Source organism: Drosophila innubila, chromosome X (genome assembly GCF_004354385.1).
Source record: "Drosophila innubila isolate TH190305 chromosome X, UK_Dinn_1.0, whole genome shotgun sequence".
Classification (NCBI taxonomy): Eukaryota; Metazoa; Arthropoda; class Insecta; order Diptera; family Drosophilidae; genus Drosophila; species Drosophila innubila.
The window spans coordinates 20026866-20053794 of NC_047626.1; the positions used below are offsets into that span (position 1 = coordinate 20026866).

At 40.2% G+C, this 26929-nt stretch overlaps 2 protein-coding genes and 1 long non-coding RNA gene across 7 annotated transcripts in view; 1 reads left to right on the forward strand and 2 right to left on the reverse strand.

Moving 5' to 3' along the window:
* LOC117790233 (ceramide synthase) overlaps positions 1 to 26829 on the reverse strand; it is a 29178-nt gene extending 2349 nt beyond the window's left edge. Inside the window, exons 1-4 of one of the 5 annotated variants that reach the window (XM_034629592.1) lie at positions 26679 to 26829; positions 22316 to 22893; positions 1482 to 1953; positions 44 to 373 (exon numbers count right to left, since the gene is read on the reverse strand). In XM_034629592.1, the coding sequence (XP_034485483.1) occupies positions 44 to 373; positions 1482 to 1953; positions 22316 to 22722 (1209 nt within the window). In that variant the 5' untranslated portion in view covers positions 22723 to 22893; positions 26679 to 26829. Of the gene's footprint in view, positions 1 to 43; positions 374 to 1481; positions 1954 to 22315; positions 22894 to 25143; positions 25278 to 25340; positions 25408 to 26543; positions 26616 to 26678 lie in introns of those variants that run through there. The other 4 variants (XM_034629608.1, XM_034629600.1, XM_034629616.1 and 1 more) reach the window with 4 other exon arrangements.
* On the reverse strand, positions 10371 to 11554 carry LOC117790264. Its single transcript, XM_034629639.1, has one exon. The coding sequence runs from the start codon at positions 11535 to 11537 to the stop codon at positions 10554 to 10556; it is 984 nt and encodes a 327-aa protein (XP_034485530.1). The 5' UTR covers positions 11538 to 11554; the 3' UTR covers positions 10371 to 10553.
* On the forward strand, positions 20953 to 22306 carry LOC117790280. The gene is made up of 2 exons (XR_004617968.1): positions 20953 to 21313; positions 22098 to 22306. It is a non-coding gene; the product is annotated as an uncharacterized LOC117790280 (long non-coding RNA).
* Positions 26830 to 26929: the final 100 nt, after the last annotated feature.

Below are 26929 nucleotides of genomic sequence, written 5' to 3' on the forward strand. Positions count from 1 at the left end.
AGAATGAAAGAGATAGAGAGAGAGAGAGAATGAGAGCAATTACCTTTAGCGCCCCCATGACCATCAAATAAAACCAATAGAGTTGCGGCAAGAACAATATGGCAATGCTTATGAGGCAACCACGTGGCAAGCCCGAAACTGCCGCCCACATCGATGCCGCGTCAATGGCCAGGCTATAACGCCACATCACATATGGCCACATGCACACGCGGCACACAAAGAACGTTCCCAGCATGGCCAATCCATTGATGACATATGCCCGGGTATCCTTCAGTTTCATGGTGCTCAATATGCTGCGAAGCGAGACAAATGGCGTGGAGAATTCCATCATGAACATGTAGCTATAGATGCAATGTCCTCCTCCTCGTATATACTGTGGATAGAGACGATAGTGAGTTTAGCTTCAAATATTGGAAGAAGTTCGTAGGCCTTTTTTTATTAATTTAACCTAAACTTATTTATATAACATAACATATCTGTGACATTTACTTCTCCGACTATTTGTACTTTTTATGTTTATTAAGTTGTTTCTTAAATATCTTTCGAGTTTTTTATTCGATCGTGATAAAATTTTCAGAACTGATACGAAATATAGTCTTATAGCCTATTTCCACGACAGCACATTTGGCTCATTCGACGCCATTTTCATCATTTGGCCCAAATGTGGACTTTATTTCAGTACAAAATCCGAATGATCATTTTGGCTCATTCATAATGAATGTGAAGATTTTTTGTCATTCGCTCCGGAGAATTTCAGTATTTTTGTATCGAACACGCGATGTTTATCGATAACCTCGTGAAAAAAAAGCAATTATCACCTTAACCAGCTGTTTTCATTAATATAAACGGTAGGCATTAAATTTGCGCCAATTATTATATCATAATAAATTTTAAAATGTTGTTATTATCTGCTTTTTATAATTTGTGCACAGAAACCGAACAGCTGATTTGCTTTGGGTGTCTTAACAGTTTCACATTTGGTCGTGGAAGGCCAGATATGAGCCACATTCAAATGTGAGCAAATGTGGCAAATGTGAGTGGTCGTGGAAATAGCCTATTACGCACTCGCAAAGCGAAATAAAACTATTTAAAGTCGCAGTTTTTAAGCTAGTGCCGCAAGTATGATATATACTATAGTCCGGATTGGTCCAGAATGTGTCTATTTTTTCATACAATAAGTACAGGGTCTCCTACAATCGATTTTGCTTTTCTAATATATGACCACTAGTGAAAAACTTGATAATATGGCTCCAGGGAAACATTTTTTACTCCAATGAAGAAGTTGAATGGGAAACTGAAGTCTTTTTTGAGGGACTTTCTTCCGACCATTACAAAAAAGGCATCGAAATGTTAAAAGCTAGACTGAATCAGATTGAATAAATTTATTGATTTTTGAAAAAAAAAGGTTTTTTTCACTGTAAGTCCGTTTTGAACGATCTAGTATGTATCGTATAGTTAAAATAGATTTACGTCAAACTTACCGTAACCACAAGCAGTCCAAATGTCCCAATAAATACATGATGTATCATCATAACCGGATGAGTTAGCACATACTTCAAGAAATCCCAGCGTCCATCCTTTGGGATCTCAATACTGGCACCGTCATAGTCACAGATTTCATGGGGTGTGCTCGGTGTGCTGCCATTGTTGTTGCCAACTCGGGTGGTGGCACCACCTGCACCACCACATCCAGCTTTATCGTAGTAACTTCTGGCATGTCCATTGCTCAAAGGTTGCGCCTTTGTCAATCGCAACAAATGCAACTTGTCGGCAATCTTCTGCGTGTGCACCTTGTACATTGCCCAAATGTCATACATAAAGTAGGCGGTACCGAACCACCCATAGGCCTCCATTAGAAAGTGAGAGGCATATACAAAAGATTTGCTGCAAGTTGACTTGCAGACGATGAGGCCAACCAGGAAAGAGAACGATGCCTGAATGGCCGACACAATTCTGTGAAGAGAGAAAGAGCGATAGTTCAGATGTTAGAATTGTTGAAATTGAAAATGGAGGAGTGTCTGGTGGATCAGAATAAAGGGATAACAATACTGTTAAGCGGAGAAAGACAGATAGAGAGAAGAATATTACAATGACAATAAAAAGGAGAGAAAGGGAGAGACTTCATAGAAATATATTAGACAATATATATCCTTTTCATAAGGAAAATAAAATTAAATAGAGTAAGGACCAAAATAAAGAGATTGTTTAAAAAGGAGAGAATTTAATAAAACATATATAACAGTAGGAGAGAAAAAGACTTATAAGGTAGAGATTCCTCTTAAAAAGAATAAAAACAGAGAAAGAGTTAAAGAGGCAGAAAAAGAAGAAATAAGACGAACAAAAATATAAAGTTGAAAAAGAGACGGTAAGACATATTATAGTAAAAGAAGGAGAGATTTTTTTGTTGACAAATTCAGTAGGGATAATAAAAAAAAATTAAGGACAGAGCACGAAATATACGAATATAGATCGTATATTTCGTGCTCCCATAAACCAATTGAGTGATAGAATTAAAGCACGGTTGCCACACTTTGCGTTTTTGCGCCAAAACTGGCTCTTTTTTTTTGCCGTTGGCGCAATGGCACTTTTTTTTTATTGGAATTGGTTCTTTTTGGTTTATTTAATCAAGAGTTTCTTGAAAACTATTAAGATTGTAATTTAGATCAAAATTTTTTTCGCTCCCAACAATATAAATTTATTGTAACATTGTACTGAAACTCTCAATGTTAATGTTTGTTAATTAAATATAAATGTATTGTACCATTGTACAGAAATTCTCAATGTTAATGTTAATTTTTTTAATAAAATTGGCTCTTTTTTAGTGAAATTGGCTCTTTTTAAACATGTTTTTGACGCTTTTTTTATTTTATTAAGTGGCAACCGTGGCTAAAGGTAAGAAGACAAAAGCTAGGGAGAGTGAGAAAAATAAACATAGATAGAGAGCGAGAAAGAGAAAAACGACCTGAAATATTTATAGATGTACAGAGATATACATAAAGAGACGAGACAAACAAGATTTAAAAAGAGAAAAATAAATTTAAGTAAAAACATAATCAAAAAAAAAAAAAAAATGTTGGGAGAGGAAATAAACAAAAATTAAGGAAACTGACAGAGTGAGGCATTATGGCAAAGATAGAGATATCTATAGATGTAACTTAAACAAAGCTTGAAAGACAAATGAATTTTATGAATATTTTGAAAGAATTTACAGCTTCAAAATTTGTAAATTATTTGAAATTGATCTTTCGGCATTTCCCAAAATTGGCAGTGAGTGCTAATCCAGGTGCGAGCACCCTCGTCATTGAGGGTTCCCTACTATGCGATAGCCATCAGACAGAGATAGCAACAAGCTCGGCCCGCAACAAGAGCAAGAAGCAGAAGGATAAGGAGAGGGAGAGGGAGAAGGAGAAGGTGGCAGAGGAGGAGGAAGAGGAAGAGCAGCAACAGGAAATGCCACAGTACACCACCGATAAGAGAAACTTGTGCTTTCGTCCATCGAGTGACATTAAATTACAGCAAAAATGCGAAGAAAACTTCGAGGAACGTTTTGTGGTCCGAAGTCTAGAGAATTTTCCGCCACGTCCAAGCAGCATGCAACAGCAGACGCTGGTGCCAAGAAGGAAATCAACGACATGCGTCTGTCGAAGATGCTCCCGTTCCTCCTCCCCGCACGGACGCAGCGATCCCGGCCAGCAAATGTTCGAGCATCTCATCTCCAGGCGACGTAAGCCAGAACGTTTGCTTGTGCCGGATTTGGCCACGGAATGGTTTCGCAAGCAGAAGGTCTTTCTGGACAAGGTGACGGACAAAGAGAAGCGGGCACAGCAACATCATCATCATTTGGATGATTCCATCTCCTTGTCCATAAACTGCGACAATTCGCATTCCAAGTTGCAGCATAGTGTACAATATTTGGACTACGTACAGGAGTTGAGACGTCGCAAATTGTTGCTGCGACGCCAGAGGCAGCTGCAGCGTGAGGGGAAACCCGTCTGCCGATGCACAGATCCGCCCAACTGGCCGCCGCCAAAGAAGAGGATAATCGAAGTCAAGGAGCAGCCAGTGTGCATGCACGCACAGGAGCACAAAAAGCCGGAAACGCAGGAGAGGCAAGAGAAAAAGATTAAGAAAAAGCGTAATCCCGTTACGGTTTGTTCAACACAAATGGCCGGTTGCCTGACAGATCCTGTAATGGATAAGCCGAAGACGTTGCGAACATCCGGTGGTTGTAGTGGTTGTTGTAGTGCTTGTTGTGGTGGTCAGGTGAAAACAGATCCGTGCCTGTATCCACATCGCATCTGCAGCTGCGAGAAGCGTGTGAGGCGACGCAATTCCTGCTCCTGTATCTATCAGGCGGATGGTCAACCCATGGCCGAGGAGTGTCTGGTGGCATTACGGACGGAGTCATCGCTGCCGCGCCTACGCAAAAAGTATAATCTTCGCGAGGCGCCACAGCGACGACTCGATCCGGGCCGCTTTCGACGCATCTCGCCGCAGTTTTATAGCCTGCTCAAAAGTCACGAGGATGGCCTCACCGAGAAGTATCCACTGTACGGTATTCCCATGCGCTATTTGGAAAAAACACAGCCATGTTGTCCCTGCGAGTTGCCTGCCACTCCTTCCTCAACTTCTCCTCCTTCCTCTACTTTCCCGCCTCCTTCTCCCAACGATGTGGGTGAACCCTGTCTGGGTGATCAGTCGGCAGTCGCGGAAAGTCGACGGCCCAGCATACATGATCAGTCAGATGAAGACTCCGAGCCAGTCATTGCAAAAAAGAAGAAGAGTGCCATAAAGTGCGATGGCTGTCAGAACGAGAATTGCGAGAATTTCAAGTGCGGAACGAAGCAAAAGGATAATCGCCTCTGCTCCAAAAACTGCACCAAGGAAGAGTGCGATCACTTAAAATGTGGCTATGGTTGCCAGCATGCGATCCTGAAAAAGGATTTGAGTGAACAACTCTTGCACACTTGCAACGACACAACCTGCCGCAATCGACCCGCTGAAAAAGTGCATGTTAGTCGTCCCGTTTTATCCGATACGTTTATGAATGCGCCCCATAAAATGTTCGCCAACCAGTCGAAGGAAACTAGCGGATTAGCCAGACATCTGGTGCAACTTCGATCAGGTTTCAGCTATCAGCCGCAACCTTATAATATTACCAAGCAACGCACGCAGAGCATTGATTTCAGAAAGGACATTGTTGTGTCCGATAAACGAATGCCTCAAGCGAAACGGAAGGGTGTCCTGGGCAGCATTGCGGGGGTGTGCAAGCGGGCTTTTTCTCCAGGCCGCTATCTGCTTTACAATTTCAGCAACGGCTTCCAGCGACAATCGCAAGCTCATCAGAAGCCGAGCTCTCGGAAAGTGGAGGAACACAAAGCTCAACCCGATACTTTGACTTCCATCAACTACAAATCCGACGTAGTAGGCGCTCAATTTAAAGCAAAGCCATACAATAAACGTGGTCAGAGTTTGGAGAAATCCGACGGAAGACCTGGTCAAGTCACTGGCAACTCCGACGAAAGGAAGGATGAATTTACGACACATTCCGGAAAGGTTAGACAATATACGGCAAAATCCGTTGGAAGTGATAATTCCGATGAAGGTAATGATCAGCACGCGATAAAGACTGCCGCTAGAGAAGATCAGCTTAAAACTCACTCCGGTGGAAGGAATGATCAGTATACGGATAATTCCTTAGTAAGGATTGGTCAGTATACGGCTCACTCCGGCGGAAGAAACAATCAGTCTACTGCTCACTCCGGCGGAAGAAACAATCAGTCTACTGCTCATTCCGGCGGAAGAAACAATCAGTCTACTGCTCACTCCGGCGGAAGAAACAATCAGTTTAGTTCCATCTTCGTAGAAAGCGATGCTCATTCCACAGCACACCCTAACGTAAAGGTCGAACAACATACGCCCAAATACGGCACAAGAAACGATCAGCACGTGGCTAATACCGGCGTAAAACACACACAGCCTACAGCTAACTCCAGCGCAAAAAGCAATTCGCCTACGTTTAAATCCAAGTTAATGAGCCAACAATCGATAACTGACTCCGCCGTAACAATAACACAATTCACAGCTAACTCGAGCGTAAGAGACTCTAGCAAAAAAGACGGATATAATACGGCCCATTCTAGCTTTATAGACAATCTATCAAAAAGTGATTCGGCCGTGACAATAATACAAGTTGTTGGTAACTCTGGCGTAACAGGAAACCAGACTACGGCTAAATCGAAAGACATAGCAGAACAGAATACGGCGAATTCCGGCAAAATGGGAGAAGAATCGAAACCGTACTTCGATGTAACAATGAGCAGAATTACGCTCGATTCCGACATGACCACAGGAACTGCAATCTCAACAGTGAGCGAAGAACAGAAGCCGAAAGAACGTCGTGTAAAGACACCTCGGGTCAGTTGTCGACGAAGTTTTACGCCAATTTCCGACTATCAACAGGTAATGCGACTTATGGGCCGTAAGCGAACCAAATCGCAGTCAAGCAAGCGCTGTATGGTTCCGGGTGTGAACCGTAAACGTCCGAAAGTCAACGCGAACGAAACAAATCGAATGAAATCTTCGAATTCCGAGCGTAATCGGAGCAAGGCTCCTCAAAGTGTTAGCTTTACAACGACAACTCGGCCAGAAATTATTCCCAAGCATCGCAGTCTCACGGCGTTTGCGAAAGGGAGACGTCCCTTCTACAAGAACTCACAGAGTCCATGCTATGAAACTCAACGTGCGAATGGTTTAAAGGAAAGAACAAATCGTGTGCCATATCAGGAAGAAAAAGAAAGGTCTCCAACTGAGCGGTATTCCGAAGAAAGCGTCGGAAGTTCTAAAATGGATTCAAGAAATCCCAGCGATGGTGAAAATTCAAATGAGGAGGAGCCTCAAGATAGCAAATGGGTTGAGAGACAACTCGAGGAAGACTCTAGGTTTCAATCCCAACCGATGCAACAAGAACGGTTAACAAGACAAGCCAAAGCTCGTCCCAAAATCGAACCGATTAGTTCAGGCTCACTTCGGGATGTGGCTGATTCTCCAAAGAAAGTCTCTCAGCAGACCAGAAAGCATTCCTCCCATAAATTTATCGAAGTAGACTCCATTCTACGAAATTCTGTGATGTCCTCGCTTGAGAAATACCCACATGGTACCATTTCTAAGGGTACCAGATCGTGCCAAGACGGGCATTTCTACAAGAAAATGTCACGACACACGACACAAAGCAATATCACACAACGTTATACGACAAGACCTTTGAAGATCTCATCGATACGCATGAATCGCAAAGCGCCAAAGGAAGAGGAACGTTTATTGGAACACCCTGTAAGCTATAAAAAGTGCAAGCCAAAGATCACCAGACAACAAGGAAGATCGCTATCGAGAACAATTAGCGGTCAGTCGATGGAATCGAATCGATCAAATGACTCGGACAATCGACGACAACTAAAGATCTCGCTAAGCACGGACAATGATACCTCATTGGATACGATTCAACGTGAGGAGGAGCGCCTGGGCACCATTACACGCTACACGAATCATTCGCAGTATTCCGATGACTCTGGACGCAATTCACCAAAGTTAGTAAGAAAGAGATCATCGCCGAGTCTCTTACCCACGTTCTTTACACGTAAACCGCCGCTCAACGAGAAACTGATCAGGAAACGTGCGGCTTATGAGTCCATGGAGAAAACCCATAAGCCTAGAACTTATGTACCACATCGCATGAAGAAGCAGTTGTCCCTGTTGACACGACGTCCTGCTGTGCGGGTTCTGAAAAGTTTTCAGCAGGAGGCGGCGTTACTGGAACAGGCTCAACGTTGGCATCGAATCAAGTCTATGATGAAACAAAATGAAAGCAATTCCCAATATAATCCTCATTCGAGTTCTAGGCAGGAATTGACTCCTGAGCCGGAGCGAGAGAATAATCGGGAACTGTATGATCGTCCCTTGCAAATACGAGAAGTGGAACAGCCAAGATATAATTCAGTTCCCATTCATTACAACAATTACGGCGAGGATATCGATGGTCATGAGATGATCAACTCTCGCTCACGTTCCGGCTGCGATGTGCAATTCCAGGATAGACAGCGCCTGCCATTGAACACCAATCAAAAGCGCAAATTATATAGGGGTTATGCCACACCCTGTAGCTCGGCATGCAATCTGAAAAGGCAAAGCTCTGGTTCCTATCAAGGAAAACAAATGGACAGACCGTGTTTCATAGAAAAGCAAAGGCGGAAAAAAGACTCCAATCTATGCTCAGGTGCAGAGGAAAGGGACGAGGAAACGGACGTCAACGAGGGAGAACAGGACGAGGAGGAGGAGGAGGAAGGGGATTCCCAAATCCCATCATATCAAGGTAATGGACACAATTTCGCTTCGTCTGGTTTTGAGTTTGTCAAGCAGGCAGCTTTTGGCACACAGAGAGCCTTGGGGTTGCTCACAGAACCCAATGCGTTCCCAAGCTTCAAAAGAAATATCAGCAGAGTCGATAATATGCGTTCTCTAAAGCCCATAGAAAATGTTGATAGATTGCCAGCCGCTGGTGAATCCAACAGCAATACACAGTCAAGACAAGGACGTTCAAGAAGTCCAGCTGAAGAGCAAACGCCGATAAATGGTGAATCATGTCACAGAAAGTGTCAACACTTTGGCTACAACAATCTCGATCGTCCTTGTCCCGCACAACTAAGTTCCATTTTGAAATCCCCATTTAGGCATTTCAAAAACTCTAACGAAGGACGTCGTGTGAACTTTGTTGGTTCACAGCAATCGAGTGGATCGATTGCACGTTCCGAATACCATCACAGCGTGAACAATGGAGTGTATACGGGCACCTGTGGTTGCTCTAGTCTCTCCATTAAATCGGGCACTCGACGTCCGTCGGTGGTGCGAGCTCACACCGTTCACAGCAGCACTGAACCACCAATCGTACCCGATGAGGCACATAGTTTTACGTTCCTAAATCAGGAAGCATCAGCGACAGAATCAAGAATCAAAATTAGGGAGTTCAAAACACAACCACCATCACTTTTTGCGGTACCAGTAAGTCCAACCGTGGATTCAGACTATCTGAGTAGTAGCTCTGTTGAACGGAGTTCCAGTTATGAAAGACTCCCACGACCGGCTAAGGAGCAACAACCCTTTGATGAGAGCCGTCTACCAACGAACTCTCAACTTTTGTCGAACCGTGCAGATTATCGACCTAGTCGTAGACCACTCAATGATCGTTCAATACCACCTCCAGTCTCATTAGTCTCCGATCTGGACTTCAATACACATTATGCAACCACACGTATAATGACGCCGGGAGATCAACGTGAAGAAGGTGGCACAGGATGCTCTACCACTGTGGCCAATACTTTGATGGATCAACTGCGTTTGAGGCAAAATGTTAAACTGGTGCGTGCAACAAGAGCTGCGGCACGTCGCCAAGCGCCAAAAGAGATCAGAAACGATGAAGTAAACCTAACTAAGTGGATGCATCCTCCAGATAGCACCTCCCAACGAAGTCCTTACGATTGCATAGATCGTGCCGAGGTGCCTGATTATTATCCAAGGCGACGTTGTTGTCTGCGCCGCCTGCCCGAGGAACCGCTGATCATTGCACCCACTCATGGTGCACTTCGAGAGCAACAGATTCTTAAACGTTTCCTTCCTGTTCTGTTCTATGGGCGACAGCGTTAAGCACAACCTTGGATCATTTTTCACATTGCTCACTTTTGGCATATTTATAGTAATCGTTATCGGTCTGCCTATCGATATAGTAAAACTACGCCAAGTGCTTTATGATGCAATTATTCTAACATTAAAGTCTTTGTTAATAAACATGTGCTATCTCTGAGAACTGAGTGATTAACAGTGGAAAGACTTAAAGCCCATTTAGAAATAATAATAGTTGAGCTGGTGATCTATTATATGTACAATATTGTACACAATTCTATATAAATTTATTTATATTTGAAGAAATTTTTACTTTTTGCTATTGTTGAATTTTGGACTCGAGGCGAATACGTAATATTTATGTCTACTTTATGCGTTTAAGTTGCGCTGTTAAGGCCCACAGCAAGTGCATGCGTTTAACATTGCGCTGTTAACGCTCGGTAAGCGGTACGCTGTTAATTTTAACAACCACTGTAAGTGCATACGTTTAACATTGCGCTGTTAGCGCTCGCTAAGCGGTGCGCTGTTATATCTAACAGCCACTGTAACTGCAAGTAGAAGTGCAAACGTTTAGCAGAGCACTGTTAATGTGAGCCCAATTGGAAGCTAAAATGTTCAACCGTTTGCAGTTAATGCTAAGCTGTTGCTACTGTTATTTCAGCTGACAACGCTTTTTGAAATTTAAAAAGGATCTTTTCATATTTAATTGAATTTATAATTTTAATTATTTAGAACGAGTATAGTCAGATTGATATATTTGGCCAAAAACATATGTATATAAATATTAAAAAAGTTGGTTATTAAAAGCGATGCCAGACAACAACAAAATTACGAATGTGCAATTTTTTTTTTTTTTAGGTTGATTATAAGGTAGACCGGAATTAGTTGTGCTGTTTGGATGAACGACTGGGATTACGGGAACTATTAACGGAACGTGATCGGAATGCACTAATCCGTTGACGGCCACTAGATGGCGTGGTAACATTCGGAGATTCACCCGAAAATACGATATCAGGTGCTTTCCGCTCACAGAATTGACGATTCAATTGGGTCTGTCGGACGGAGGGGGATTCTTCAATGTCGCCAGTTGACTTTAGATTTTGCTTGCCATATTTAATCCTCTTGCGTCGTCGTTTAATCGCATTCTTATCCACGGTGACAACTTGTTGATACAATTTGCACAGCTCATTGCATTGCCGGGCCGTGTAGAGACATCGAACGAGAGCCTCTTGATTTCGTATGCTGCACATAAGCTCCTTAAGGTCAACGCCCTCCAGTGTCTGGAGCAATAAATCCAAATTAACTGGACTGTGGGCATGGGCATTGAGACGCTGCAGCATTCGAATTAAATACTTTTGCTGATCGATGGTTAAAACAGCGATTAGAAACATCATTCTTACAACCTTATAGATATTATCATCATCTAATGGATCTATCGGTAGACCACACCGATCATACATGCTATCATAAATCTCCAAATCATTTAGTTCCGTATACGGGGCCTTCACATGCTCCATCACATCCCATTTGCGATCGCGTGGAAATCGTTTCATCGGCACATTCTGCTGAAACGCCAGCTTGAATAGTATGGTCAACATATAGGGTATTGTGGTATTAAATAGACAAGTTAGGGCCTCGACAATGTGACGATTCCTTCGACAAGCGCAAGCGCATTCGTGATCCTTATTCGTTTGACAAACCACACAGGATGAGCTCGTGCAACGCTGAAACCATCGATATTCATCCGCAAAGAGCAGCTTCTGGGATATCCTAGGTGGTTGACGACAATAGCAACCACCACAACTACCTCTTAAAGCACAGCAACCAGAGCAACCACCATAGACACCGCAGCATGGAGAGCACATTTTCAATAATTTTGTTGTTGCCGGTCTTTTTTTTTTTTGTGTTTAAAATTTTGAATTTATTGTCGATCTGAGCTGACTCCGAGATTATTCAGCTAACAATATCTAAAGATTTAATCCATCAATTTTAGCGTGTCTTTGACCTCCAGTGCCACTTTTTTCGACCCTTTATACTCTGGTTTTCCTCTTATTTTGAGAATATTGCATAGCATGTAAAAATAAACTAAAATATTTAGTTTAAGATTTTAAAGACCAGTTTCAATGCAATGTCGATAGTCCTATATTAATTTTTGTGATTTTTCTTTCCTCCAGGGTTACTTTATTTAATATTGAAATGTATATAATGAATGTACAGACTATGCGTTTAATATAAACACATTTAAGTAATAAGTCTATTATTTTTTTTATCTCCAGTGTCCTCCAAGGTCACTTTGTTTCAATAACAAATTCTTATAGAGCTAATACAGGACGTAGTTAAGCCCAGAGGGGTTAATTATACATATAACAACTGTACCATAGAGCTGAATATTGTAGATGTTCGGAAGTTCTGTAAACTGATTAATTTTAAAGCGTTCACTGTCCTCCATGTTCACTTTGCTTCAACTATCGAACGTCAAAGTTATTTCGCATAAATAAAAATTCAAAATTTTTAAAATATGCCCTTAAAAAGTAGACGACAATGAGATCAACGAAGCTGGAAGGATGCCAAGAAAACGCAAGCGTGTCACATTGAGACCAACTTTGGGGCAGCTGCCACAGGGACAACATTGGGACAGCGTCAAGTTGCAACCGCAATGGAAGGGGATACATTGTGAAAGGCGGGCAAGGACCAAAAATGTTGTAAGCTTGCGATGCGAGTGCAAGTGCTCGATAAGTGACACTGTGTTGCATGCCACAAGTGCAGACATAGTAAGTCGCTACATGCAGCGTCAAATGGAGTTGGGCGGACAAATGAATACCCTGTACGGCATTGACTTTTACGCCGTCAATAAATGTCAGAGTGTGCAAGCCACGCAGGATGTGGAAGGCGAGTTGATTCAACTACGATTGTTGTTGCTGCCACATGAGTTGCAACAACAGTTGCAGTTGAACCATCATGTGCTGCGATTGATGGAATTAACGCCAAGGCAATTGGCCAAAGTGCTTGAGGAGAGTTTCCTGTGTGGCCTACTTGATGCGGCACAGTTGCAGCAGTTGCAAGACTTGTTGCAGCTGCAACGTTTCAGCCCAGAGTTGCGGCAACCCTTGACGAGCTTCTATCGCCGCTTGACCACACAGTTGCCACACATTCGCTATGACATGTGTTTGCCACAACACCACGAGTTCTTGCAACGTTGCCTATTGTTGCGTGAGTTGAATCCAAAGCCGCAGGCACGTCGCTTGTTGAACGCCAGCATGGAATACATGTCGCAGTTGCAGTTGCCCGAGTTGCAACAGTTTTTGAACAGCTTTAATCCCACCCAGCTGCAACAGTTGTCGCTGCACTTGAGTTGCAGCTACATTCAGTTGCCGTGGCGTCAACAGCAGCGTCTCCATCAAACCGCATTGCGTGTCCTTCGTGGCAAGCCGCGCTTGCAACTGTCTCAATGCAACAAATGCATGTTGGGGCAATTGCTCAGCACGCCCGTCGATGAACCGATGACAATGCAACAACGACGCTTCCTCCAGAGTCTTCTCGATTATCTGCTCCCAATGCGAAAGTCGGAGCAATTCTGTTTCCTACAGGATCTCGAGCTGAACCGCTCGAAAGTGCGACGATTTCGATTGATTCTACATAATCCTTCTTTACTCTGCGATCTGTTGCAGCTGAAGCAACTGTACTTGAATCTCAAGCAACTCACGCAATTGCTGTTTCAGTCTCAGTAGCAATTCTACCTCCTACTGTCCTCTAGATTCACTTTTTTTTAACACTGAACTCTATATGCATCAGTTGCTTCCATTTCCATAACACTATGTTTTCTTTACAAATAAAACAAAACAGTTTGCTACAGAATCGTTGCACGACTTTAATTTTCTTTTTATCGAGTGTCCTCCATGGTGACTTTTTTAACATGGGGGCATTGGAAAGCAACAGCAACTTTTTGCGGACTAAAGCAGTTTTATCCGGTTTTTAAACGTCTTGTTTTCTCCTACAAATCAAGGCTGCAAACCGGTTCTGAACCGAACCTCGTAGAACCGGTTCGGTTCGGGTTTCTAAACAGCCTGAACCGGATCATGAACCGAACCCTTGAAATTATTTACTTTGCGAACCCGAACCTTAACCGAACCGCTTTTTAAAATAATCGGTTCGGTTCGGTTCGAAAATAAAAATAATTACATAAATTTTATGTTTTTATATTTACGCAATTATTTGAGACTTCGGATTAAAAAAGGTCATATTTAAATCTTCAAATAAATTTAAATCAAAATTTGATTTCTTTTAAAAAAAGAAAAATTTAATTAGTTCAAAATGTAGAGAAAAATGTATAACAATAAAAAATTTTTTTTGTATAGAATTGATCCAAGGTTCGAACCCAAACCTTGGGTTCAGAGGGTATATAAACCTAATCGCGAACCGAACCGATGTCTCGCTCTATGGTTCGAACTGCCGAACCGAACCCTTAAAAAAATTTTTGAGGTTTGCAGCCTTGCTACAAATTAAGTAAAACAATAGCTATAGTGTTCTCAATGGTCATTTTAATATATATTACTTTTATAAGTATCACAAATAGTATGGTCACAATAATTTCTAAGCAATAAAGAAACATTTTCAAATAGTTCTTAAGAATTGACTTTCAAAATGGAGTATATGTATTATAATGACTAATTGACGAATTCTTCCTTCTAGCATGAAGAAAAGATGAAATGGTAGAGAATTAAAGGCGAACGTGCATGTCGTAACATGTTGTGTCGTGTTGGTAAGTGTAGAAATCCCCCCACTTTGACATTTCAAAGTAGACGCTGCGCCTTCAGTCACAAAAAACAGTTTGCATGATTTCGGAAATATGTGAAAGCCCAAAAAAAAAAAAATCCCAAAAATTAAAAATTTAGAAAAAAAAAACAACCCACCAGAAACAGTTTTAAACAGATAACATTTTCGACAACAAAAAAAAAAAACTATTTGGGGTAAATTATTAGAGGGCATACAGAGAGAAGATTTGAGAATCGAAAACTGTTACGGAAATTTGGTTTACAGTCCGGAAAGCGAATGTCGCCGGAAAGGTCAAAATTCATAGTGGGAACGCGAGGCATCGATGCCAACGCTTTCTACGGATCAATGGCAGTTGGTGGTGGCGAGGGTGGTGCATCGGTGGCAGCTGTTGCACGTTCACGTTGTGCCCCGCTGTGGCAGCGGCAGCGGCAGCAATTGGAGACGGCAATGCATTCAACTGGCAGCAGCAGACGGCGTGTTCAACTTGCAACACCTGCGTTGATCGAAAGTGCACACAAAGTGGCAACAAGTGGCAACAATAGGAGATTTGCCGCACGACGTGTGGCAGAAGGTGGTGCACCAAAAAAAGCGACGGCAACAACGACTATCAATCGCAGTCGTGGCGGGGCACGCAGTCAAGTGGCAGCTGATAATGGCGACTACAAGTGGCATGCCACAGGGAATGGCAATGCCAATGGCAATGGCAATGGCAAACGCAGTGGGGCACGTGGTGCAAGGCGTGCTGCACGTGGTGGGCGTGTCATTGAACCGCTGATAACTAAATGGTTGCTGTTGCCACAAAGCAATTTTCGGCAATCGAGCGAATCTTCCTCGGAGGAAGGCAATATTCAAGCCACACAGCTGAGTGGCATGCCACAAGCCGAGGCAGCAACTCTAAAGTGCATTAACAACTCTGTGTCAACCGAGGAGCGCAAGCAACAACACTTGCAACAATTTGGGGCAAGGCTAAAGACAAGTCAAGGGCAATCGAGAATTTTGACATTGCCCAGTCAACGCATATTGCTGGCAGATGAACTGAAGCAGGCGCAACTCAAACAAATGCAACCAAAGCGACAGCAACAGCAACAGTTGCAGCTGCAACAGCAACAGCAACAGCAGCAGACTTTGTTGTTGCAGGCGGACAGCGTTGGGCAGACGAAGTCCGTCGACAACAGCAACAGCAACAGCAAATTGCCAGCAATGCCATCGGCAACACCAAGTCCCAACAGCAGCAGCAACACAAACAGCAACAGCAGCAACAATGACTATCAAACTACACTGGGCATCAGTTGCAGCAGCAGCGGCATTTGGTGTCACGATCAAAGCTACGACAAACCGATTGTGCAACAAACTGGCGGCAATCGTAGCCTTAAACTCACAGCAACAGTTATTAAAATTGTACCCGAGTTGCCCGCAGGCAAGCCAGCAACAGCAGCACCAATTGTTACGGCAACAACAGCACTAGCCACACCAGCAACGGTTGCTGCTAGGAAGCCCAATAAGCGTCTATTACGCAAGCAATCACTGCAACAACAGCAACAGCAACGATTGCCGCCATCAAAGCAGCAGCAACAATCGGCAATTGCAGCTGCAACTACAACAGCAGCAGCGACAGCAGCAGCAGCAACTGTTGCACCGAAAATTGTGCGTGTTGCACAACATAAAGTGCCCCGCACAATTGAGGATGGTATTGATGTAAGCTATCAATATTTTGTATCCACACCGTTGGCACGTGGCAAAAAACCGTTGACCATACGTTATTTGTATCGCCCGATGGTGCGACGTCTTAATCACACAGCAACAACAGCCACAGGAGCAACAGGAACAACAACAACACGTCATGGGCGTCGCAACAAAAAAATGGGCAGCAAAACGGACACGGAACCAACGGAAGTGGACCAAGTGCCGCTGACATCGCCGGGCAGCACAGATGTGGAGTCGGAGTCAGGCACAGAGCAACAGGAGCAGCAGTTGCAGCAACAACAGTTGCAAGAGCAGCAGCAACAGTTGCAACAGAAGCAACAATTGCAAGAGCAGCAGCAACAACAGTTGCAACAGAAGCAGCAACAGCAGTTGCAAGAGCAGCAGCAACAGAAGCAGCAACAACAGTTGCAACAGAAGCAACAGTTGCAAGAGCAGCAGCAACAACAGTTGCAACAGAAGCAGCAACAACAGGTGCAACAGAAGCAACAACAGGTGCAACAGAAGCAACAGTTGCAAGAGCAGCAGCAACAGTTGCAACAGAAGCAACAGTTGCAAGAGCAGCAGCAACAGTTGCAACAGAAGCAGCAGCAACAGTTGCAACAGAAGCAGCAACAACAGTTGCCACAGCCAAAGAAATTGTTGCTGCAGGAAGAAAACTTTGATCCGCCACCAATTGTTGTGGATGTCAAATATTTGCCGTTTATTAAGCAACTCAAGAGTCATCCGATGCCCAAAGAGCCACAGCGTCTGGCAAGTCGCAAGGCAGCGTTGCTGCAACTGCAACAATTGCAGGAGCAGGAGCAACAAAAGCAGAAAAAACAGCAACAACAACAACTGGAGCAACAGCAAGCGCTTGTGTTGCAGCAAATGCAGCAACAATTGCAGCAGCAACAGCAGTTAATACAGGAGCAGCAGCAACAATTGCTGGCACAGAAAGAGCACCATCAGCTACAGCAACAACAACAACAGCAACAGATGACATTGCTCGATTATCAGCCAAATGTGACGCGTTTGGCTGCAGTTGGTGGTGCAAATATATGTTTTCATGCTCCAATTCGCATGAGCGCTGGCAACGACACAACACCAACAGCAACAGCTACAGCCACAACAACAACAACATTAGCAACAACATCAACAGCGACAGCATTAGCAGCAACAGCAGCAGCACCAACAGCAGCTACCATTGCAGCAGCAACAATTGCTGTCACAACAGCAACTCTGCCACATATTGCTGCCGTCACCTATGAAGATATTGACACACATAGTTGTTGTTGCAAAGCCGTCACATTTCTGCCGAATACCAAGTGTTATAGCTGTGGCAGCAACACGAGCAACATATGCCTGAAATCCAAGTCGGACAAGAAGAAGCGCAAATGCAAAACGCGAGGCAAGAAGAAGAATCGCAAGTGAATTCACCACCCTTAAAAAACTAACCTACTCAAGTTCCAAGTTCCCAGTTCCAAGGACATTTTATATGAATACCAAACAGCGTGCCCATTTTTCACACACACACAGACACACACACAGACACACACACACACACACAGACACCCACACACACACACACAGCTACATTTTCGATTATAATCTTAACACACAAGTTTTTGCCCTCGTCCCATTCATTTGGTTAAGCTGAAAATTACAAATTAGCTCAAGTTTATTATAATTCTCACTTATGGATATTTGATATAGTCGGTCCCCTCCCTGCATTCACCCTCCTGTCTATTGTCGAGGGAATTATGACTTCATTTGATGCCTTGCCTTGAACAGAAGTTCATGGTCAGGCTTAAGAACAAGGTCAACTACAAAACAAGGCGTTGCCTTATACTATATAATAAGCCTGGTTGTAAGTGTGTGTGTGTGTGGAGGGTTGGGGTTGGCAGCAGGGGGTTGGCCATAGTTGGGATGCTTGTGGGGGGTCATTGTTGGCGCTGGTTGTATGAGCACATCGTTAGGTCATTATTTCAAGCAGTGCCAATTGAAAATGAACTATTAATTCACTAAAGCGGAAAATGCACAATGACATAGAAGGAATCATAAAAATAGGCAGAGAGAGGGTAGGATAATAAAATAAAGGTTTCCTGCTAAAAAGGCACTTTTATATAATGCAATATTTTTTATTGTTTTTGCACCTACAAATATATTTGTATTACATATCTATCGAATCAGAGGGCATATAGGCAATATCTGTTATCAGTTGTCTTTACTGTAATTTTAGGAAAATTCTTTACTTTTTTTTTTGTTATAATGATAGAATTTAAATTATCAGTTAAATAATTTGTTCATATAAGTGCATAAATTCAACCGTTAGTTCCCATAACAGCTTTACATTATAGTAATACAATTTTTATCAATTTAAGCCAGAATATATTCAAGTTGTTGTATGAATTCGCCTTTAGTGAGTATTAAAAAACAAATATCTAAGCGAAAAAAAAATTTAAGCTACAATACTAAATTTTTCTACTGATGTTTCTTATAGCAGCTATATGATAAAGTTGTCCGATTTAATGTCTCTTTGATTTGATAATTAAAAGAAGCAGCAGTACCAAATTTCAGTAGCCTAGCTTAGTTCATAAAGAAAGTCACACAGACTTCCTTAAAAGTATTTCATCTATAGCTAAATTATAGTGTAAAATGAACTAGAAGAAACGTTGACAAAATATTTGACTTGATTTTTTTAAGACTATAGAAATTTGCCTTAAATAAATATATTTTTTCACAGATTGAACTTCACTATTTAAATTTCGATAAATTTTCGGTTTTTCATTCAACTTGATAATAATCAAATAAATTACCAAGGGAATCAACAACATTTTCCAATTAGCTTAAGTGTCTTTTGGCTCTATTATCTATTTATTCTCTCTCTTCATCCGTTCTCTATTTTTCTGTGATTATCTTTGACACTCCTTTGGATTCAAGTTTGGCGTGTTAACTGTTTATTCAGCCTTGAAACTTTTGTTCGTTTCTCACTCGAAAATGGGGCATATCAAAATAGACGCATTAGTTCCAATTACAATTCCCAGTGCTAATGAATGCCCCCTAGGTGTCAATATATGTACATATGTGTGTATGTGGAAACGCCATTTCTCCACATTTATAACAATCAATGGCAATTTGTGATAAGTATTGATATCGGTTACTGGGTCGTCGCCTTATTCAATGACATTCGACATCTTCCCCTTTTACAATTAAATATAATAAAATGTTGAAACACCAACATCTCGAAAATAATAGTAATAATAATAATAAAATGCTACAACTATGTGTAATTAAGATTTATGATCAAAGTCAAGGCTGGCCACGAGCATGTCTCTTTCTCTCTCTCTCTCTCTTTCTTTCCCTTTCTCTCTCCATCTCTGTCTCTCCACACAAATTGATGTCATTCGCGCAGTCGTTAGTCAATAGAACTAAACACACCCCCTTCCACTTACTAAAAGCGCAGAACGTTTTCCATTTTACTCATTGTTCACCGGAATACCCTGTAAAGTAGGGTACTACAAACTACTACTACTGCTTCTGTTGTATCTCAACTATAATAATAGCTCATTCAAGTTGCGCATGTTAAGTGCATTTCATGTTACTTAACAGTAATTCACAGGGTATCTACTAGTCGAGCACTCTTTATAATGTCTATAATCTCGTATAAAATCAACTAAGTTAAGAGTTAAGGCATTCAGCGAATATTGTGTTACCTCACACTTATTTACAGGGTATGATATAATCAGTGGGCAACTAGAGTACTACCTACAATATTCAGTTCAACGAAGTGGGAAAAACGTAATTTATGAATTTTGTGTTGTGACTTTACAGTCAATTACAGGATATCTTCTAGTTGGCCACTCTTAAAAGTGCTGTCTGTCATCTTAGTTTTGTTAAATTGAGTGAAGAGTTTTTGGCATACAGTGTTTGTTATATTGATTAACTTAAATTTACAGGGTATTTTCTAGTCGATCATTCTTTAGAGAACAAGCATTACATGTTTTCATATCAACACCACATTTCATCACACACACACACACACATCTTAACACACACACACACACACACACACACACACACACACACACACACACACACACACACACACACACACTCACTCAAACTAACACGCACACACACACACACACACACACACACACACACACACACACACACACACACACACACACACACACACACACACACACACACACACACACACACATACAGTGTTAGTTACACCCCCATAAACATTAGCGCTTTGTCTATTGGGGTTGCAAGATATAGGGACAGTCTAACGGGATAGGCAGAGAGAGTTCCACGAAAAGGGTTGACTATCATTTCTAGTGATAATCTCGTGCGTCATAGAATCTATACTATACACTTTTCGAATCGATTTAACTGTAATACGTTCTAATCAAAATATTTCAGCAATCACGGTGCTTCATTTATTTAATTCATCGTAATAATGCATATATGTATGTATATTATAAAGATAATATAACAGTTTAGCAGTTGATAATGCACGACCAGATAGACATATATATGTATATAGTATAACAGCAATGTAAATCCAACAATCAAATTGCTTCAAGTGCATTTCTGAGATTGTTATCACGTTGTGCAGTAATAGCTGACGTATAACAGCTGCATTAACTGTATAGTATATCACTTTTAATTGGACATTTAAACTGTATGCAATATAACTGTCTTTAACATAAAAGAATAAATGTAGAAAAGCTAAACATTTTTTATTGTATACGCTACGTAAAACAATATTCAGTATTCAACGTTAGCGAGTATGTGACGCTCTGTATAACAGTTGCAGTATAACAGATTCTATTTGCTAGAAATAATAACACAAAAAGTATTTAAACAGTTCTCAGCTTCAACATTGTACTGTAGTCATATGATCCGATCACCGTATAACAATTGTATAATTAATTGAAAGTGCTCCTCTGCCTTCTGGTGACGCCTCCCGCCTCCCAGCATGTAAATACTATTGGGACGAAATGGGTGATTCGATGGATTCCATTCAAAATGCGCTAAACAATTCTACACACCGTTTAATTAACACTCATCAATTGGAGGAGCTTCAACGTAGAATCGGAAACGCCGGGGGGGATTACACGAACCAGTTTTGAATGGACACCAATGTGAATTTCAAAAGCGTATTCGACGGGAGGTATTCATGTATTTATTTTTGTTTTCACTTAGCATTGTTTTTGATGCTTTTGTGTTACGAGAATTGAGCTTGTAACTGGGGATCCGCATCCATTAAATGATCATCCGAAACAATCCAGAAACCGTATATGGAAGAAGGTTATCTTCATGACCAACTTGTATACAGACCATACAAATGTTGATATGCCTAAATTGTCTTTTTTTCGTAGCAATTGATAGCAAAATTTAAAGTCAAATAAAGTTTATAATGTCTCTGATAAGGGCAACTGTCTCTATGAAATGGGTTATTAGTGGAGCTATGTTGCTTAAACTTCATACAGTTGCTTTTATTTGGTACAATAGGCATATATATCAGGTTGATTAAGATCGCTTAACTATATCATAGAGTTGTCATAGGAACAATCGATAAAAATGTTTTTAACTTTATACAAAATTTTTATATTTTTTATAAAAAAAAACTGGAAAACTTTAAGTTTTCGTATAACTGACTAAAATTTAAATGCTTTGTCATTATTTTTATACTTATGGATTTATCGCAAATTTATATATTTATTTATTTTATATATATAAAATATTATTTCGACTTATTGTGACTAGCACATTAAAAAATAAGTTAATTTTTGTAGAGCTGGATAACTAAATAAATAAAGAAAAATAATAATAATACTGTTATATAGTACAATTCTAAAGAGTTCAAGGTAATGAATTGTTTTGCTTTAAAATTGGTTCAAGGTTCATTACAGTGACTTTGTCTCTTTCCCTCTCTCTTTCTCTCTCTCTCTCAGTTTAGCACTGATTTTTGGCAGTTACCAGTTATTGGATACTTGACCTTGACCAGTTGTTGAACTGAATGACTAAATGTATTTGAATAAATGAGAGTATGTGAATTAGAGTGCATTCTGGAACAATATTATTAAGTCAGAAACAATTGGTCAATGGTGCAGAATCAGCTATTTATGATTATTAGTATATTATAATATATTATAATAGATATAGAACTTACTTATTGGTTATTTCAAGTACATCGGATATCATGAGTCGATATTTGTGCCGAAATTGTTGTCCCCGTTTTGTTTCAAGCAGATATTTGTTGCAAAAGTCCGTCAGGGACACGAAATAGATGAATCCCAGTGAGGTGAGAAATAATCCACGTTGCAACGAGAGGCGGTCGGTGGTGTTGGGAATGTTCCACAAACTGCCACACGCCAAACTCATGGAACCAATCGAGCAGGCCAATGAAAAATAACACCCACAACTTGTCGACAGCGTTTGGCAAGCAGTAACTGGAGCTACAGTTGGAACCTGAACCGGAGCTGGAACTGAAGCGGAAGCTGGAGATGATGTTGCATCTTCCTTGCAGTCGCCATTGCCCACCAATGGCTGACACTGACCGTTCCTTCGATGGTGCATTGTTGCTCCTTCCCTCTCCTGCTGCTTCGTCTTCTTCTTCACGTCTTTTTGTGGCTTGTGTTAGTCGATTCGTTAGTTTAGGTTCACAACCTGTTGCCTGGACGGTGCTGCTTTGACTGACTGCGCGTTGAGTTGTCCTTTTTCAAACTTGACACAGTTTCATGTTTGCAGCTGCAGTTAAAACAATAATAAAGAATTTTTAATTAACTGTCTCACATGTGTATTCACCATTTTAATGTTAATTCATATCATTTCTGCGTTTCTTATACCAATTGTCACATTTTTATTTATAAAAGCCAACAAATTCCAATTAATGAAATGCTTAAACTATTGAGAAATATGTTCAGCACCATTTCAGGAATCCACAAAGTTATTTTTAATATATTAATCTCAGCAACAGATAATTTTGGACCCTGAACCGCACTTGAATTGCACAGGAATTAATTCAATAAACAAACTAACAACAATACTAAAGTCCATATACCAACAAAAAAATATTTTTAAAAAAATGTGTAGATTGCATCTGGGAAACACAGTTCAACCATTTTAAAATAAGTTTTATTAGAACTGCAACTCAATAAGCAAAAATATTATTGAAAATAAGTCGAGCATCATAAGGAGTATTTTACCAAAAACAGTTAGGAATATGACATTAATTCAGTTTGCAACCATTTAAAAAAAAAAAAAAAGTAAGACAGACTTGGAGCATTTTAGAAAAATTTTTACAACTTAAGGAGCGAAATTTCCTTTCGATATTTTTAATTAGTTAAGAACTACACGCAGTATGTTTGAGCAGCGAAAACTTAGGGAATTAGGCAGAAATATTCATCTAGGCTGTTGCTTATGGTGTAAGAATTTCAATACAAGATATACAAAAGTTTGAACGCAGAATCACTTTGGAAACGATTAAGTAAAAAAAAATCCCACAACAATAAAATTGTTAGACAACATCCTAAAAACAATTAACACAACACATCAAAATAGTTATTTAAATATCAAATATCTTAAACTATGTTTAACCATTTTTGTGATACTTTTGAAGATTTGAAAACTTAGTTTAAACCAAAGGATCAAACCGAAGCAAATAAAGTTTACGGTTTCGGTTTCGGTACGTCCCGAATAACTATTTCGGTAAAAGGATCTATTTCAGTTTTTTTCTTTCGGTTCCGGTATCAGTACCGGTACGTAACGGTACAACAAATCATATTTGAAACATTTTAAAATGTTAAGATGTCATTTTATAATAAGTATGACATCAAAATAAATGGCTAGACCTAGAGCATAAAAATTATTTATATAACGAATTTAAAATCTTTGAATGCAGAATGAATTAAGAGGCCAAATCATGATCAAAATGACATTCCGCTTGAAAATCGGTTCAGTTTTGATCAAGTTATGACAGTTTGAAGTTGGTCAGACTTCGGAGTTAGTCACTTTACAAGTCAAAATTTGTATCCAATTCTTCATGATTTTTTACAAAAAAATGAAAGGTCTCAGAATCAAGTTTTAAGTGTTGTTTTATACTAATGACGATATAAGAAGTTGATTAAAAGTAAAAACTTGAGATTTAAAATTTTGAATTTTCAAATTTTCAAAGAGGGGACTCTTACCATCGAAACCGAATCTCGGGCGAAAATATTTAAATTTTCTAAATGAACAAAATTTGAATGCAGATTGAATTTAAAGTCCAAATCATGATTAAAATGACATTCCGTTTGAAAATCGGTTAAGTTTTGATAAAGTTATGACAGTTTGAAGTTGGTCAGACTTCGGAGTTAGTCACTTTACAAGTCAAAATTTGTATCCAATTCTTCATGATTTTTTACAAAAAAATGAAAGGTCTCAGAATCAAGTTTTAAGTGTTGTTTTATACTAATGACGATATAAGAAGTTGATTAAAAGTAAAAACTTGAGATTTAAAATTTTGAATTTTCAAAATTTCAAAGGGGGGACCCTTACCATCGAAACCGAATCTCGGGCGAAAATAATTAAATTTTCTAAATGAACAAAATTTGAATGCAGATTGAATTTAAAGTCCAAATCATGATTAAAATGACATTCCGTTTGAAAATCGGTTCAGTTTTGATCAAGTTATGACAGCTGAAAGTCGGTCAACTCTTTAACCTTAACAGTACCGGTACAAACGTTTCGGTATTCGTTTCTTGACAGAGAATTTTCATTCGGTTACGGTTTCAGTTCCGGTACTAAAAATGAAACGGTTAGTTTCGGTTAACGGTTCCGGTACCGGTTCCTGTGTTATTCCCTGGTTTAAACAAATTTTGTGTACAAAATGTTATAAAGCGGGTCATATGGAAGTACATAAGTACATGAACCCTGTTGCACGTACATACACACACATAAACATATATACATACATTTGTATAAAAACATATGTATACCTATAGTTAAATTTTAACAGACCGTTTAACAAAACACAAACACACGCGCGCTGCGTGCTTATCAGTTATCGAAGCGGAACTGAATCTGTTGTCTCATTATCACACAATTATCATTATCAGCTGCGACCCTCACATGTTTTTGTTCCATATTCGATGTTACACTTAAAAAATAGTTTGTGGACTTTGTTAGCAATTACTCGAATTTTAAGTGCAACACACATTAGCGTAATGCTTGTTTGCCCCGACTGTGGCAGAGTCCAAGTAATCTTATCTGACATTTGAATTTATTAGTAGTATATTGCCACTTGAATCTTTCTGGATTTATCATTTATATAGTATATCTGAAAGCGCAGACTGTCAACAAACTGTTAACTTGCATTGCATGTTATGCTCTTCGGCTGTTAAATAACATAGCTCTGTTAAGATAAATGTGCGTGTGTTTGTGTGTGGGTTTGTGGCTCTCATTTCAAAGTACAAAATTCAATTGCTAATTGAAAGTCGCTTTGTTTGCAAATATAAATACAATACATATAATATTGTACATGTCGATTATATATACATATGTACATATATAAGGTGTGGGAATGCGAGCGCAATGCAAACAAAAGCTGCACTCTGTCTCTCTCTCTCTCGTTCACATTGGCGGTTCTCTTGCACTGGCGCATTGAAAGAATTGTGATACATAAAGCATAATAATGTAGGTCAAGCACGTTGCATTGCCCAAATATACAATAAAATACATACAAACAAAATATATGTATGTATGTATGTACAAGCGCAGCGAATTGCATTAGGCGCCAATTGTTGGCCAACATTGTGTTGACTCAATGGATCAATTTGAAAACCAAAAGTTGCGCGCGCGCACAAACAACAACAACAACAATAAAAAGATGAAGAAGAAGCATAACAACAACAGAAATATTAACATTAGCACATAGTATCAACAATTGAAAATGATCTAGACAGCAGCTGATCATCGCTACTTTAAGAGGCAAAATCAATAGATATTAAGTACTTATTAATAAGTTTTTATGTCACTTTTAGTGAAGTCCGAAATGACGCCCACACACACACACACAGTGATGACGCGCGCGCAGTCCGCTGTCGACAGCAGCAGCAGCAGCAGCGACGATAGCAACTGCAGACGCATTACACACGCACACGCAATGGACAAAACTTTCATTGATTATGCAATTCCAAGAATCGCATGCGAAATTAATTAAATCATGTGTTTATTATGCACTCGCAACAACAGCAACAAAAGTGATCTAATCTTAAGCACACTATACACACGCACACACACACACAGAACACTCAACGCACACACACACGCTTTGTTTTTGTATGCTGCATTTGCCGGCATCGTCGTCAGCGGCCAACGTCACTAGCGTTTGGTGTTGTTGTCATTTGGCACAAACATACACAAACTCATCACATTGACAACAATTGGCAAACGCGCCAAATTTAACACTTTTTCCAATACTGTTAAAAATAATAATTTAAAAAAAAATAACACATTTATATTAAAATGCAAACAGCAGCGAGTTGTAAACTGACCCAGTTAGATTGAACAATAACAGCAGAGTGGCAGCTGTGAGCAATGTTATGAGGCTGTTACGCGTTCTACAGGCTGTTACGTTTTGCATATAATATCTACGTGAGAATCGATAATTCGATATTTTTTAAATTCTTAACCGAAATATCGTTGTAAATAAATACTACGTTTGTTATTTTCCTTTGTTTTTTAACCCTACTTGGTCCACTCAAACTTTAGTCACTCATATTTCTTATCAAGATTTGAACATTCA